This window comes from Salmo salar, chromosome 10, assembly GCF_965601325.2.
Source record: "Salmo salar chromosome 10, fSalSal1, whole genome shotgun sequence".
NCBI lineage: Eukaryota > Metazoa > Chordata > Actinopteri > Salmoniformes > Salmonidae > Salmo > Salmo salar.
Window position 1 is genome coordinate 60,518,387 of NC_138300.1, and position 16,258 is coordinate 60,534,644.

The following is a 16,258-nucleotide window of genomic DNA, read 5'->3' on the forward strand; positions in this document are numbered from 1 at the left end:
CCCCATAAAATATTCCTTTATGTACGGCTCCTCCTTCAGTGAAACAATTCTGTTTCACAACTGACAACTGTTCAGTGTGGCTGACATCTGAGGTGCAATCTAGAACGATAGAGAAGAATTTTACCAGCTCGATGTCACTCACCGTTATTGAAAGGACCTTGCTGCTCAACAAATCAATGAGTTCATTCTGTATTTGGTGGCCAAGTTAGCTGATGGTTTGACTCGAGGTCCCTTTTTTGGACACGGTTAAGGTGCTCTTTCATGACTGGATCAAATTGTGCCATCAGTTTCAACCTCTCAGAGGAAATGTCCATTTGATGGAGAGGACAGTGTTCCCGTGTGTCCCCTTAGTGCCAGATTTCTAATAGCCAGAGACTACACAATAGCAGCCAGACGTACAGTATCAACACCTCTCTCCATCTTGTCCTCTCAGCCTCCATAAGTGCAATCTCATGCTTATCAATTGTTTCCCCTTTTTTTATCCTCATTGCCAGTTCTTTCCATGTTTTCATGTAGTTCTGGTGTTCTGGACTGCTGTTGTGTGAAGTCAGCAAAGAACTTGCATGTTTACAAGTCTGTCAGTCTTGATGTTTGCTAAATTTGATTTCTTCTTAGAAAAGAGTTTGCAGTAGAAGCAGAAGAGGCTGGTGTTTCTTTCAGAATACACCTCCAGGGATTATTTTCACCACACACCAAGTTCTTCCTGAAATACTGGCGGTGACATCTTCTTTCATCACTCTCATTCCTTGGGGAAAACAAAGTCAGGTGGTACCTCACTTGGTCCTCTGCAAAACTAGTTGTGTCCGAATTCTGTCAGTCAGAACTGAAGGCCAGTCAGCAGGGTCTGTAGACAGGATCTGTAGACAGGATCTGTAGACAGGGTCTGTAGACAGGGTCTGTAGACAGGATCTGTAGACAGGGTCTGTAGACAGGGTCTGTAGACAGGGTCTGTAGACAGGATCTGTAGACAGTGGTTCATCCTCAGCAGCAGGATTTGGTGGGGATGCGGCTACAGGTATTTCTAATGGAGAGCACATGGGCCTTAGTTTACACACGTTATTCACAGCATTTATAGTGGTGGAACATCCCACATACATACACAGTAATAATACAATCATCATTGTTACCGACAATATGCAAACTTAAAACTTTGCAAAAGGGAAATTATTTATTTTGTTTATGTTATGCAGGGATGCACACATAAACACATGCGCGTGTACCCACACACACACACACACACATAAACACATGTGCGTGTACCCACACACACACACACATAAACACATGCGCGTGTACCCACACACACACACATAAACACATGTGTGTGTACCCACACACACACAAACACACACACATAAACACATGTGCGTGTACCCCCACACACACACACACACACATAAACACATGTGCGTGTACTCACACACACACACATAAACACATGCGCGTGTACCCACACACACACACACACACATAAACACATGTGCGTGTACCCACACACACAGACACACACACACACACATAAACACATGCGCGTGTACCCACACACACACACACACACACATAAACACATGTGCGTGTACCCACACACACAGACACACACACACACACATAAACACATGCGCGTGCGCATAAACACACCTGAAGAATCCTGCTGAGGAGAAGTGGAAGCAAGAATCCTCAGACACATTTGTGAAGACACCTGTGGGGGTAGAGGGCTCCTCATCCTGGCCAGTGTCTGAGAGGGTAGAGGGCTCCTCATCCTGGTCAGTGTCTGAGGGGGTAGAGGGCTCCTCATCCTGGTCAGTGTCTGAGGGGGTAGAGGGCTCCTCATCCTGGCCAGTGGGGGTAGAGGGCTCCTCATCCTGGCCAGTGTCTGAGGAGGTAGAAGGCTCCTCATCCGGGCCAGTGTGGCTGAGGGGGTAGAGGGCTCCTCATCCTGGCCAGTGTCTGAGGAGGTTAGAGGGCTCCTCATCCTGGCCAGTGTCTGAGGAGGTAGAGGGCTCCTCATCCTGGCCAGTGTCTGAGGGGGTAGAGGGCTCCTCATCCTGGTCAGTGTCTGAGGGGGTAGAGGGCTCCTCATCCTGGCCAGTGTCTGAGGGGGTAGAGGGCTCCTCATCCTGGCCAGTGTCTGAGGGGGTAGAGGGCTCCTCATCCTGGCCAGTGTCTGAGGGGGTAGAGGGCTCCTCATCCTGACCAGTGTCTGAGGAGGGTAGAGGGCTCCTCATCCTGGCCAGTGGGGGTAGAGGGCTCCTCATCCTGGTCAGTGTCTGAGGGGGTAGAGGGCTCCTCATCCTGGTCAGTGTCTGAGGGGGTAGAGGGCTCCTCATCCTGGCCAGTGTCTGAGGGGGTAGAGGGCTCCTCATCCTGGCCAGTGTCTGAGGAGGTAGAGGGCTCCTCAGCAGCAGGATTTGGTGGGGATGCGGCTACAGGTATTTCTAATGGAGAGCACATGGGCCTTAGTTTACACACGTTATTCACAGCATTTATAGTGGTGGAACATCCCACATACATACACAGTAATAATACAATCATCATTGTTACCGACAATATGCAAACTTAAAACTTTGCAAAAGGGAAATTATTTATTTTGTTTATGTTATGCAGGGATGCACACATAAACACATGCGCGTGTACCCACACACACACACACACACATAAACACATGTGCGTGTACCCACACACACACACACATAAACACATGCGCGTGTACCCACACACACACACATAAACACATGTGCGTGTACCCACACACACACAAACACACACACATAAACACATGTGCGTGTACCCCCACACACACACACACACACATAAACACATGTGCGTGTACTCACACACACACACATAAACACATGCGCGTGTACCCACACACACACACACACACATAAACACATGTGCGTGTACCCACACACACAGACACACACACACACACATAAACACATGCGCGTGTACCCACACACACACACACACACACATAAACACATGTGCGTGTACCCACACACACAGACACACACACACACACATAAACACATGCGCGTGCGCATAAACACACCTGAAGAATCCTGCTGAGGAGAAGTGGAAGCAAGAATCCTCAGACACATTTGTGAAGACACCTGTGGGGGTAGAGGGCTCCTCATCCTGGCCAGTGTCTGAGAGGGTAGAGGGCTCCTCATCCTGGTCAGTGTCTGAGGGGGTAGAGGGCTCCTCATCCTGGTCAGTGTCTGAGGGGGTAGAGGGCTCCTCATCCTGGCCAGTGGGGGTAGAGGGCTCCTCATCCTGGCCAGTGTCTGAGGAGGTAGAAGGCTCCTCATCCTGGCCAGTGTGGCTGAGGGGGTAGAGGGCTCCTCATCCTGGCCAGTGTCTGAGGAGGTTAGAGGGCTCCTCATCCTGGCCAGTGTCTGAGGAGGTAGAGGGCTCCTCATCCTGGCCAGTGTCTGAGGGGGTAGAGGGCTCCTCATCCTGGTCAGTGTCTGAGGGGGTAGAGGGCTCCTCATCCTGGCCAGTGTCTGAGGGGGTAGAGGGCTCCTCATCCTGGCCAGTGTCTGAGGGGGTAGAGGGCTCCTCATCCTGGCCAGTGTCTGAGGGGGTAGAGGGCTCCTCATCCTGACCAGTGTCTGAGGAGGGTAGAGGGCTCCTCATCCTGGCCAGTGGGGGTAGAGGGCTCCTCATCCTGGTCAGTGTCTGAGGGGGTAGAGGGCTCCTCATCCTGGTCAGTGTCTGAGGGGGTAGAGGGCTCCTCATCCTGGCCAGTGTCTGAGGGGGTAGAGGGCTCCTCATCCTGGCCAGTGTCTGAGGGGGTAGAGGGCTCCTCATCCTGTCCAGTGTCTGAGGGGGTAGAGGGCTCCTCATCCTGGCCAGTGTCTGAGGGGGTAGAGGGCTCCTCATCCTGGTCAGTGTCTGAGGGGGTAGAGGGCTCCTCATCCTGGCCAGTGTCTGAAGGGGTAGAGGGCTCCTCATCCTGGCCAGTGTCTGAGGAGGTAGAGGGCTCCTCATCCTGGCCAGTGTCTGAGGAGGTAGAGGGCTCCTCATCCTGTCCAGTGTCTGAGGGGGTAGAGGGCTCCTCATCCTGGCCAGTGTCTGAGGGGGTAGAGGGCTCCTCATCCTGGTCAGTGTCTGAGGGGGTAGAGGGCTCCTCATCCTGGCCAGTGTCTGAAGGGGTAGAGGGCTCCTCATCCTGGCCAGTGTCTGAGGGGGTAGAGGGCTCCTCATCCTGGCCAGTGGGGGTAGAGGGCTCCTCATCCTGGCCAGTGGGGGTAGAGGGCTCCTCATCCTGGTCAGTGTCTGAGGGGGTAGAGGGCTCCTCATCCTGGTCAGTGTCTGAGGGGGTAGAGGGCTCCTCATCCTGGCCAGTGTCTGAGGAGGTAGAGGGCTCCTCAGCAGCAGGATTTGGTGGGGATGCGGCTACAGGTATTTCTAATGGAGAGCACATGGGCCTTAGTTTACACACGTTATTCACAGCATTTATAGTGGTGGAACATCCCACATACATACACAGTAATAATACAATCATCATTGTTACCGACAATATGCAAACGTAAAACTTTGCAAAAGGGAAATTATTTATTTTGTTTATGTTATGCAGGGATGCACACATAAACACATGCGCGTGTACCCACACACACACACATAAACACATGTGCGTGTACCCACACACACACACACACACACACATAAACACATGTGCGTGTACCCACACACACACACACACACACACACATAAACACATGCGCGTGTACCCACACACACACACACATAAACATATGTGCGTGTACCCACACACACACATAAACACATGCGCGTGCGCATATACACACCTGAAGAATCCTGCTGAGGAGAAGTGGAAGCAAATGGGTCTTCATCCTCAGACAACATTTGTGAAGACACCTGTGTGGCCAGTGGGGGTAGAGGGCTCCTCATCCTGGCCAGTGTCTGAGGGGGTAGAGGGCTCCTCATCCTGGCCAGTGTCTGAGGGGGTAGAGGGCTCCTCACCCTGGTCAGTGTCTGAGGGGGTAGAGGGCTCCTCATCCTGGCCAGTGTCTGAGGGGGTAGAGGGCTCCTCATCCTGGTCAGTGTCTGAGGGGGTAGAGGGCTCCTCATCTTGGCCAGTGGGGGTAGAGGGCTCCTCATCCTGGCCAGTGTGGCTGAGGGGGTAGAGGGCTCCTCATCCTGGCCAGTGTCTGAGGAGGTAGAGGGCTCCTCATCCTGGCCAGTGTCTGAGGGGGTAGAGGGCCCCTCATCCTGGCCAGTGTCTGAGGGGGTAGAGGGCTCCTCATCCTGGCCAGTGTCTGAGGGGGTAGAGGGCTCCTCATCCTGGCCAGTGTCTGAGGGGGTAGAGGGCTCCTCATCCTGACCAGTGTCTGAGGAGGGTAGAGGGCTCCTCATCCTGGCCAGTGTCTGAGGTGGTAGAGGGCTCCTCATCCTGGTCAGTGTCTGAGGGGGTAGAGGGCTCCTCATCCTGGCCAGTGTCTGAGGAGGTAGAGGGCTCCTCAGCAGCAGGATTTGGTGGGGATGCGGCTACAGGTGTTTCTAATGGAGAGCACATGGGCCTTTGTTTACACACGTTATTCACAGCATTTATAGTGGTGGAACATCCCACATACATACACAGTAATAATACAATCATCATTGTTACCGACAATATGCAAACTTAAAACTTTGCAAAAGGGAAATGATTTATTTTGTTTATGTTATGCAGGGATGCACACATAAATACATGCGCGTGTACCGACACACACACACATAAACACATGCGTGTGTACCCACACACACACACATAAACACATGCGCGTGTACCCACACACACACACACACATAAACACATGTGCGTGTACCCACACACACATAAACACATGCGCGTGTACCCACACAGACACACATAAACATATGTGCGTGTACCCACACACACACATAAACACATGTGCGTGTACCCACACACACACACATAAACACATGCGCGTGTACCCACACACACACACACACATAAACACATGTGCGTGTACCCACACACACACACACACATAAACACATGCGCGTGTCCCCACACAGACACACATAAACATATGTGCGTGTACCCACACACACACATAAACACATGTGCGTGTACCCACACACACACACACACACACATAAACACATGCGCGTGTACCCACACACACACACACATAAACATATGCGCGTGCGCATATACACACCTGAAGAATCCTGCTGAGGAGAAGTGGAAGCAAATGGGTCTTCATCCTCAGACAACATTTGTGAAGACACCTGTGTGGCCAGTAGGGGTAGAGGGCTCCTCATCCTGGCCAGTGTCTGAGGGGGTAGAGGGCTCCTCATCCTGGCCAGTGTCTGAAGGGGTAGAGGGCTCCTCATCCTGGCCAGTGTCTGAGGGGGTAGAGGGCTCCTCATCCTGACCAGTGTCTGAGGAGGTTAGAGGGCTCCTCATCCTGGCCAGTGTCTGAGGGGGTAGAGGGCTCCTCATCCTGGTCAGTGTCTGAGGGGGTAGAGGGCTCCTCATCCTGGCCAGTGGGGGTAGAGGGCTCCTCATCCTGGCCAGTGTCTGAGGAGGTAGAGGGCTCCTCATCCTGGCCAGTGTCTGAGGGGGTAGAGGGCTCCTCATCCTGGTCAGTGTCTGAGGGGGTAGAGGGCTCCTCATCCTGGCCAGTGGGGGTAGAGGGCTCCTCATCCTGGCCAGTGTGGCTGAGGGGGTAGAGGGCTCCTCATCCTGGCCAGTGTCTGAGGAGGTAGAGGGCTCCTCATCCTGGCCAGTGTCTTAGGGGGTAGAGGGCTCCTCATCCTGGCCAGTGTCTGAGGGGGTAGAGGGCTCCTCATCCTGGCCAGTGTCTGAGGGGGTAGAGGGCTCCTCATCCTGGCCAGTGTCTGAGGGGGTAGTGGGCTCCTCATCCTGGCCAGTGTCTGAGGAGGGTAGAGGGCTCCTCATCCTGGCCAGTGGGGGTAGAGGGCTCCTCATCCTGGCCAGTGGGGGTTGAGGGCTCCTCATCCTGACCAGTGTCTGAGGAGGTAGAGGGCTCCTCATCCTGGCCAGTGTGTGAGGGGGTAGAGGGCTCCCCATCCTGGCCAGTGGGGGTAGAGGGCTCCTCATCCTGGCCAGTGTCTGAGGGGGTAGAGGGCTCCTCATCCTGGTCAGTGTCTGAGGGGGTAGAGGGCTCCTCATCCTGGCCAGTAGGGGTAGAGGGCTCCTCATCCTGGCCAGTGGGGGTAGAGGGCTCCTCATCCTGGCCAGTGTGGCTGAGGGGGTAGAGGGCTCCTCATCCTGGCCAGTGTCTTAGGAGGTAGAGGGCTCCTCATCCTGGCCAGTGTCTGAGGGGGTAGAGGGCTCCTCATCCTGGCCAGTGTCTGAGGGGGTAGAGGGCTCCTCATCCTGGCCAGTGTCTGAGGGGGTAGAGGGCTCCTCATCCTGACCATTGTCTGAGGAGGGTAGAGGGCTCCTCATCCTGGCCAGTGGGGGTAGAGGGCTCCTCATCCTGGCCAGTGGGGGTTGAGGGCTCCTCATCCTGGCAAGTCTGGCTGAGGGGGTAGAGGGCTCCTCATCCTGGCCAGTGTCTGAGGAGGTTAGAGGGCTCCTCATCCTGGCCAGTGTCTGAGGAGGTTAGAGGGCTCCTCATCCTGGCCAGTGTCTGAGGGGGTAGAGGGCTCCTCATCCTGTCCAGTGTCTGAGGGGGTAGAGGGCTCCTCATCCTGGCCAGTGTCTGAGGGGGTAGAGGGCTCCTCATCCTGGCCAGTGTCTGAGGGGGTAGAGGGCTCCTCATCCTGGCCAGTGTCTGAAGGGGTAGAGGGCTCCTCATCCTGGCCAGTGTCTGAGGGGGTAGAGGGCTCCTCATCCTGGCCAGTGTCTGAGGGGGTAGAGGGCTCCTCATCCTGGCCAGTGGGGGTAGAGGGCTCCTCATCCTGGCCAGTGGGGGTTGAGGGCTCCTCATCCTGGCAAGTCTGGCTGAGGGGGTAGAGGGCTCCTCATCCTGGCCAGTGTCTGAGGAGGTTAGAGGGCTCCTCATCCTGGCCAGTGTCTGAGGAGGTTAGAGGGCTCCTCATCCTGGCCAGTGGCTGAGGAGGTAGAGGGCTCCTCATCCTGGCCAGTGTCTGAGGAGGTTAGAGGGCTCCTCATCCTGGCCAGTGGCTGAGAAGGTAGAGTGCTCCTCATCCTGGCCAGTGTCTGAGGAGGTTAGAGGGCTCCTCATCCTGGCCAGTGTCTGAGGAGGTAGAGGGCTCCTCATCCTGGCCAGTGTCTGAGGGGGTAGAGAGCTCCTCATCCTGGCCAGTGTCTGAGGGGGTAGAGGGCTCCTCATCCTGGCCAGTGTCTGAGGGGGTAGAGGGCTCCTCATCCTGACCAGTGTCTGAGGAGGGTAGAGGGCTCCTCATCCTGGCCAGTGGGGGTAGAGGGCTCCTCATCCTGACCAGTGTCTGAGGAGGGTAGAGGGCTCCTCATCCTGGCCGGTGTCTGAGGAGGTAGAGGGCTCCTCATCCTGGCCAGTGTCTGAGGAGGTAGAGGGCTCCTCATCCTGGCCAGTGTCTGAGGGGGTAGAGGGCTCCTCATCCTGACAAGTGTCTGAGGAGGGTAGAGGGCTCCTCATCCTGGCCAGTGGGGGTAGAGGGCTCCTCATCCTGACCAGTGTCTGAGGAGGGTAGAGGGCTCCTCATCCTGGCCGGTGTCTGAGGAGGTAGAGAGCTCCTCATCCTGGCCAGTGTCTGAGGAGGTAGAGGGCTCCTCATCCTGGCCAGTGTCTGAGGAGGGTAGAGGGCTCCTCATCCTGGCCAGTGTCTGAGGGGGTAGAGGGCTCCTCATCCTGGCCAGTGCCAGAGGGGGTAGAGGGCTCCTCATCCTGGCCAGTGGGGGTAGAGGGCTCCTCATCCTGGCCAGTGTCTGAGGGGGTAGAGGGCTCCTCATCCTGGTCAGTGTCTGAGGGGGTAGAGGGCTCCTCATCCTGGCCAGTGTCTGAGGAGGTAGAGGGCTCCTCATCCTGGCCAGTGTCTGAGGGGGTAGAGGGCTCCTCATCCTGGCCAGTGGGGGTAGAGGGCTCCTCATCCTGGTCAGTGGGGTAGAGGGCTCCTCATCCTGGCCAGTGTCTGAGGGAGTAGAGGGCTCCTCATCCTGGCCAGTGTCTGAGGAGGTAGAGGGCTCCTCATCCTGGCCAGTGTCTCAGGGGGTAGAGGGCTCCTCATCCTGGCCAGTGTCTGAGGAGGTAGAGGGCTCCTCATCCTGGCCAGTGTGTCTGAGGGGGTAGAGGGCTCCTCATCCTGGCCAGTGGTGGGTAGAGGGCTCCTCATCCTGGCCAGTGGGGCTGAGGGGGTAGAGGGCTCCTCATCCTGGCCAGTGGGGCTGAGGAGGTAGAGGGCTCCTCATCCTGGCCAGTGTGGCTGAGGGGGTAGAGGGCTCCTCATCCTGGCCAGTGGGGCTGAGGAGGTAGAGGGCTCCTCATCCTGGTCAGTGTCTGAGGGGGTAGAGGGCTCCTCATCCTGGCCAGTGGGGCTGAGGAGGTAGGCTCCTCATCCTGGCCAGTGTCTCAGGAGGTAGAGGGCTCCTCATCCTGGCCAGTGGGGCTGAGGAGGTAGAGGGCTCCTCATCCTGGCCAGTGTGGCTGAGGGGCCAGTGGGGCTGAGGAGGTAGAGGGCTCCTCATCCTGGCCAGTGGGGCTGAGGAGGTAAAGGGCTCCTCATCCTGGCCAGTGTGGCTGAGGGGGTAGAGGGCTCCTCATCCTGGCCAGTGTGGCTGAGGGGGTAGAGGGCTCCTCATCCTGGCCAGTGTGGCTGAGGGGGTAGAGGGCTCCTCATCCTGGCCAGTGCCAGAGGGTGCTCCATAATATTTCATTACTGCCCCTGAATGTGCATTGAAATACAGTATAGGATGCAGTATATGATGCATGAAATGAAATGAAATGTATGCATTCACTACTGTAAGTCGCTCTGGATAAGAGCGTCTGCTAAATGACTAAAATGTAATGTAAATGTAAATATATTTGTTGTACAATTAAATATACATGTCATTATGGATAATGTATTAAACTGTCAGAATAGGAACCAAATGAACCATACAACCTCCTTGGCTAATTCTAGGCATAAAACACCCCAAAACACTCAATGTATCACAAAAGATACAAAATATCAGCATAATATAGATTTCTTTTAAGTTAGCCTACAGCATTGGAAATTCCCCTTCCTGAGCTCAGGAACTAGTCAATACAATCACAGAAAACCTTTATGATGTTAACCAAATCAATAATGTGCTAGTTAGGTTGTAATTGTTTTGCTGCAGGCTACACACATTATCATGATGGAAACAGTGTGAAATTATATCCAATGTTATGTAAGCTAGTTGGACAGAAAACGGCATATTGTCGCCCTATGTGTAATAGCATAGCAAGCAACATAGGCTAACAAACATAAGTGTTATACGAGCCTATTTCATTACATGCATAATATTATACTCATAAAGAGATGACATAGCTGCATACTTTTATCTTTTACCCGTTTCTCCTCTTCTTCGTTCCTCTTCTTCCTAAACTGGGCACCTGATGGCTTAGACCTTTTCTTATCCATTTGTGTTGATTTGGCACTCAAGCATCAATACATTACCCATCCCCCAACACTGTCAACCAAGAGTCAAGACTAAACCAGTTCACCTTGGTGGTGTACAGACTGGTTTTATATTATTCTGAACGATTTCAAACAAACCAGAAAAAAATTCAACAATATGGCTGCGAAAATACAGTTGAAGTCGGAAGTTTACATACACTTAGGTTGGAGTCATTACAACTAGTTTTTCAACCACTCCACACATTTCTTGTTAACAAACTATAGTTTTGGCAAGTCGGTTAGGACATCTACTTTGAGCATGACACAAGTCATTTTTCCAACAATTGTTTACAGACAGATTATTTCACTTATAATTCACTTTAACACAATTCCAGTGGGTCAGATGTTTACATACACTAAGTTGACTGTGCCTTTAAACAGCTTGGAAAATTACAGAAAATGATGTAATGGCTTTAGAAGCTTCTGATAGGCTAATTGACATCATTTGAGTCAATTGGAGCTGTATCTGTGGATGTATTTCAAGGCCTACCTTCAAACTCAGTGCCTCTTTGCTTGACATCATGGGAAAATCAAAATAAATCAGCCAAGACCTCAGAAAAAGAATTGTAGACCTCCACAAGTCTGGTTCATCCTTGGGAGCAATTTCAAAATGCCTGAATGCCACATTCATCTGTACAAACAATAGTACGCATGTATAAACACCATGGGACCACGTAGCCGTCATACCGCTCAGGAAGGAGACGCGTTCTGTCTCCTAGAGATGAATGTACTTTGGTGTGAAAAGTGCAAATCAATCCCAGAACAACAGCAAAGGACCTTGTGAAGATGCTGGAGGAAACAGGTACAAAAGTATTTATATCCACAGTAAAATGAGTCATATTTCGACACAACCTGAAAGGCCGCTCAGCAAGGAAGAAGCCACTGTTCCAAAACCGCCAGTAAAAAGCCAGACTACGGTTTGCAACTGCACATGTGGACAAAGATTGTACGTTTTGGAGAAATGTCCTCTGGTCTGTTGAAACAAAAATAGAACTGTTTGACCATAATGACCATCGTTATGTTTGGAGGAAAAGGGGGAGGCTTACAAGCCGAAGAACACCATCCCAACCGTGAAGCACAGGGGTGGCAGCATCATGTTGTAGGGGTACTTTGCTGCAGGAGGGACTGGTGCACTTCACAAAATAGATGGCATCATGAGGTAAGAAAATGATGTGGATATTTTGAAGCAACATCTCAAGACATCAGTCAGGAAGTTAAAGCTTGGTCGCAAATGGGTCTTCCAAATGGACAATGACCCAAAGCATACTTCCAAAGTTGTGGCAAAATGGCTTACGGACAACAAAGTCAAGGTATTGGAGTGGCCATCACAAAGCCCTGACCTCAATCCTATAGAAAATTTGTGGGCAGAACTGAAAAAGTGTGTGCGAGCAAGGAGGCCTACAAACCTGACTCAGTTACACCAGCTCTGTCAGGAGGAATGGGACAAAATTCACCCAACTTATTGTGGGAAGCTTGTGGAAGGCTACCCGAAACGTTTGACCCAAGTTAAACAATTTAAAGGCAATGCCACCAAATACTAATTGAGTGTATGTAAACTTCTAACCCACTGGGAATGTGATAAAATAAATAAAAGCTGAAATCAGTAATTCTCTCTACTATTATTCTGACATTTCACATTCTTAAAATAAAGTGGTGATCCTAACTGACCTAAGACAGGTTTTTTTACAAGGATTAAATGTCAAGAATTGTGAAAAACGGAGTTCAAATGTAATTGGGTAAGGTATATATAACTTTCTGACTTCAACTGTATATATTCACAGTATTATGAATGAATTGTGGTTCATTTGGTAGCATTTCGTAGTGTGACTGATTTTACTAATTGCATTAGTACTGTACAAAGTTAGGCGGCCCATGTCGCCCATACCTACGTTTTGCCACTGCCCTCCAGACCTGAAACATAGCCTGTATTCACCGCCCTCCAGACCTGAAACATAGCCTGTATTCACCGCCCTCCAGACCTGAAACATAGCCTGTATTCACCTCCCTTCAGACCTGAAACATAGCCTGTATTCACCGCCCTCCAGACCTGAAACATAGCCTGTATTCACCGCCCTCCAGACCTGAAACATAGCCTGTATTCACCGCCCTCCAGACCTGAAACATAGCCTGTATTCACCGCCCTCCAGACCTGAAACATAGCCTGTATTCACCGCCCTCCAGACCTGAAACATAGCCTGTATTCACCGCCCTCCAGACCTGAAACATAGCCTGTATTCACCGCCCTCCAGACCTGAGAGGTAGTGTGAATATATTACAGTGAAGGAGCCGTTTCTCTGGGATTCTACCTGTAGTTTTGAGTGTGGCGATAGATGTTACCACTTCACAGAAACAGTTTCGGGACGAAAAAGTGATAATGACAACAACAAGATAATGCTTATTGATCTGTCTGGGTTAGGTTAATATGGTTATGCTGATTGGTCTGTCTGGGTTAGGTTAATATGGTAATGCTGATTTGTCTGGGTTTTGTTTCAGCCTCCAACCAACAATGCCTCCGTCCCTGAAGCCGGCCACATCAGAGTCCAGACCAACGTCATGCCCATCCACTGTCAGAAGAAGGTACGCCACACATGGCACTGTGAAGCATATCATGAACATAAAAAGTAATTTGCATCCAAAATTGCACCCTATTCCCTATAGAGTACATTACTTTTGACCAGGGTCAATAGGGCTCTGGTGAAAAGTAGTGCACTATATAGGGCGCCATTTCTGATGCAACCATTCCATGAAGCTGTAGTTATCTGGCAAGCTGTCAGGGATAAATACTATGCTAGGTCTCTGTATGTGTTTTTTTTTTTACCTTGGGGAAAGCCCACTAACTGTGATGCCCTTCCTGTCATTCTCTACAGAGAGAGGAGGATGCCAACAAGATTGGTGAGATCAAGTACTATGGCATGGGTATGGGGTTCCCCCTCCAGTACTACCCTTACTACGGAAAGCTGCTGCATCCCAACTACCTGCAACCTCTGGTGGCCATCCAGTTTACCAACCTCACCTTCAACGAGGAGCTGCGTCTTGAGTGCAAAGTGTATGGAGCGAACATTAACTACAGCGAGAAAGATCGTTACCAAGGACGCTTTGACGTTAAGTTCACTATCGCCAATTCATGACCTCAGCTATGAAAATAGCACTTTTCTCTGCCCCTATTTCAAAACAAATTGATTTAGAGCAATAAAGAAAAATAGTTCAATTTAAACACGACTAGTCTTGGAACAAACTTTCATAATATACGGGACCTACAGTTAATCTGTGTGCTTTAAACTGGCTTTTCTGCATAATGTCTAGGGTTAGAATGTACATTACACCGGCTTTTCTGCATAATGTCTAAGGTTAGAATGTACATTACACCGGCTTTTCTGCATAATGTCTAGGGTTAGAATGTACATTACACCGGCTTTTCTGCATAATGTCTAAGGTTAGAATGTACATTACACCGGCTTTTCTGCATAATGTCTAGGGTTAGAATGTACATTACACCGGCTTTTCTGCATAATGTCTAGGGTTAGAATGTACATTACACCGGCTTTTCTGCGTAATGTCTAGGGTTAGAATGTACATTACACCGGCTTTTCTGCGTAATGTCTAGGGTTAGAATGTACATTACACCGGCTTTTCTGCATAATGTCTATAGTTGGAATGTAAATTACAGGAAGAGTAACAATAGCAACATATTTATTCTACTGTAAATGAGAAGTCCTTGAGCCATGGGACATTCATCTTTTACTGTAAATAACAATTCCACTACTGATATGTAGCGAGCAGTGTTTCTGTCTGTCCCCTAAGTATTCTGCCTAATGTGCTTTCTATATATGTTTGGAGTATCCAGTACAGTAGTGGCATACAGTGGTCATTTCCAAGCCATGTTGTAATTTCTCTTGTCTATTGTCAGTAAGCTTTAGTGGTCCAAGGTGTGTGTGTCTTAAGTGTTTGTGTTTATGTGTTAAGTGTGTTAGTTTTTTTAATGTGAGTGTGTGGATGTGTGTTAATGTACTCTTACTAAATGAAATTACTGGCATGGTACGCTCTGATCTCTCTAGGTCTGTGTGATCTCTCTCTAGGTTTGAGTGATCTCTCTCTAGGTCTGAGTGATCTCTCTCTAGGTCTGTGTGATCTCTCTCTAGGTCTGTGTGATCTCTCTAGGTCTGTGTGATCTCTCTCTAGGTCTGTGTGATCTCTCTCTAGGTCTGTGTGTGACTGATCTCTCTAGGTCTGTGTGATCTCTCTAGGTCTGTGTGATCTCTCTAGGTCTGTGTGATCTCTCTCTAGGTCTGTGTGATCTCTCTCTAGGTCTGTGTGATCTCTCTCTAGGTCTGTGTGATCTCTCTAGGTCTGTGTGATCTCTCTAGGTCTGTGTGATCTCTCTCTAGGTCTGTGTGATCTCTCTCTAGGTCTGAGTGATCTCTCTAGGTCTGTGTGATCTCTCTCTAGGTCTGTGTGATCTCTCTAGGTCTGTGTGATCTCTCTCTAGGTCTGTGTGATCTCTCTCTAGGTCTGAGTGATCTCTCTAGGTCTGTGTGATCTCTCTCTAGGTCTGTGTGATCTCTCTCTAGGTCTGTGTGATCTCTCTCTAGGTCTGTGTGATCTCTCTCTAGGTCTGAGTGATCTCTCTCTAGGTCTGAGTGATCTCTAAGTCTGTGTGATCTCTCTCTAGGTCTGTGTGATCTCTAGCTAGGTCTGTGTGAGCTCTCTCTAGGTCTGTCAGTAAATAGCTGCACACCCTGGAATGCTTTCCCTTCATTTATTTTTCAGTTGATTGGGAGAATAATTTCTGTTTGATGCTTCTCCATTCACCACCACCTCTTCTTCTCTCTGTTTGATGCTTCTCCTTTCACCACCACCTCTTCTTCTCTCTGTTTGATGCTTCTCCTTTCACCACCACCTCCTCTTCCTCCTCTTCTCTCTGTAGTCTACAACTAGCTGTGTTATGCGTGTCCAGCAAGGAAGACTAGCTTCCTTCCTCCTTCATGGAAACACTGACAGCAACTCAGTGCTTTTAAAACAAACCGGAGACATCACATGACGTGGTGTAACTTTCTAATTAATGTTTTAACCATTTTCATGGTGGAAGAATTATATATTTATGCGGTTGTACTTATTTTTTATTTTTTTTGCAGGAAAAAGTCTAAATGTATGAATCCGATACCAAAGTCGCTGGTCAAAAAGTTAGAATATCAGAAACAATGCAGTACCCTGTGTAATAGGATGTTTTGTTGGTGTAAAAGTGATTAATGTTGAACATCCGGACACTCGTCAGGAGTCCATCTGGTCTTGTCATTTAATTGAATCTGGGTAAGACCAGACAAATAAATTGAGAAATGTATCCTGCAGTCAAGTGTCTTTTATTTAAATACATACTCATAGAAATGGAATGTGCATATTTGTATTTGTGGTGTAAAACAAACAAAAAAAATTGTTTATCCATCCAAAATCTGGAAGAAATATTGGACGTTTTGAAAGGTAAAATGAACATAGAATTAACTATTAACAATCTATGAAAAATGCTTCTGAAATTCTAGTTTATATTTAATGTAGCTAAAATATTACATTGATAGATAAATAGGAGTTAGACAGGTCTATAACAGAGAGAGTTAGACAGGTCTATAACATAGAGAGTTAGACAGGTCTATAACAGAGAGACAGCTCTATAACAGAGAGAGTT

The 16,258-nt window shown here is 49.8% G+C and overlaps 1 protein-coding gene across 2 annotated transcripts in view; it reads left to right on the top strand.

The window, feature by feature from the left end:
* The window catches only part of LOC106560620 (sodium/potassium-transporting ATPase subunit beta-233), a 50,198-nt gene extending 34,279 nt beyond the window's left edge, over positions 1 to 15,919 (top strand). Inside the window, exons 5-7 of one of the 2 annotated variants that reach the window (XR_014379046.1) lie at positions 13,075 to 13,158; positions 13,449 to 14,987; positions 15,047 to 15,919. Coding sequence is in view for 1 of the 2 variants with exons in the window: in XM_014123673.3 (XP_013979148.1) it covers positions 13,075 to 13,158; positions 13,449 to 13,709 (345 nt within the window). In the remaining variant the exon portion in view is untranslated. Of the gene's footprint in view, positions 1 to 13,074; positions 13,159 to 13,448 lie in introns of both variants that reach the window. The other variant, XM_014123673.3, reaches the window with a different exon arrangement.
* The last annotated feature ends 339 nt before the right edge of the window (positions 15,920 to 16,258 follow it).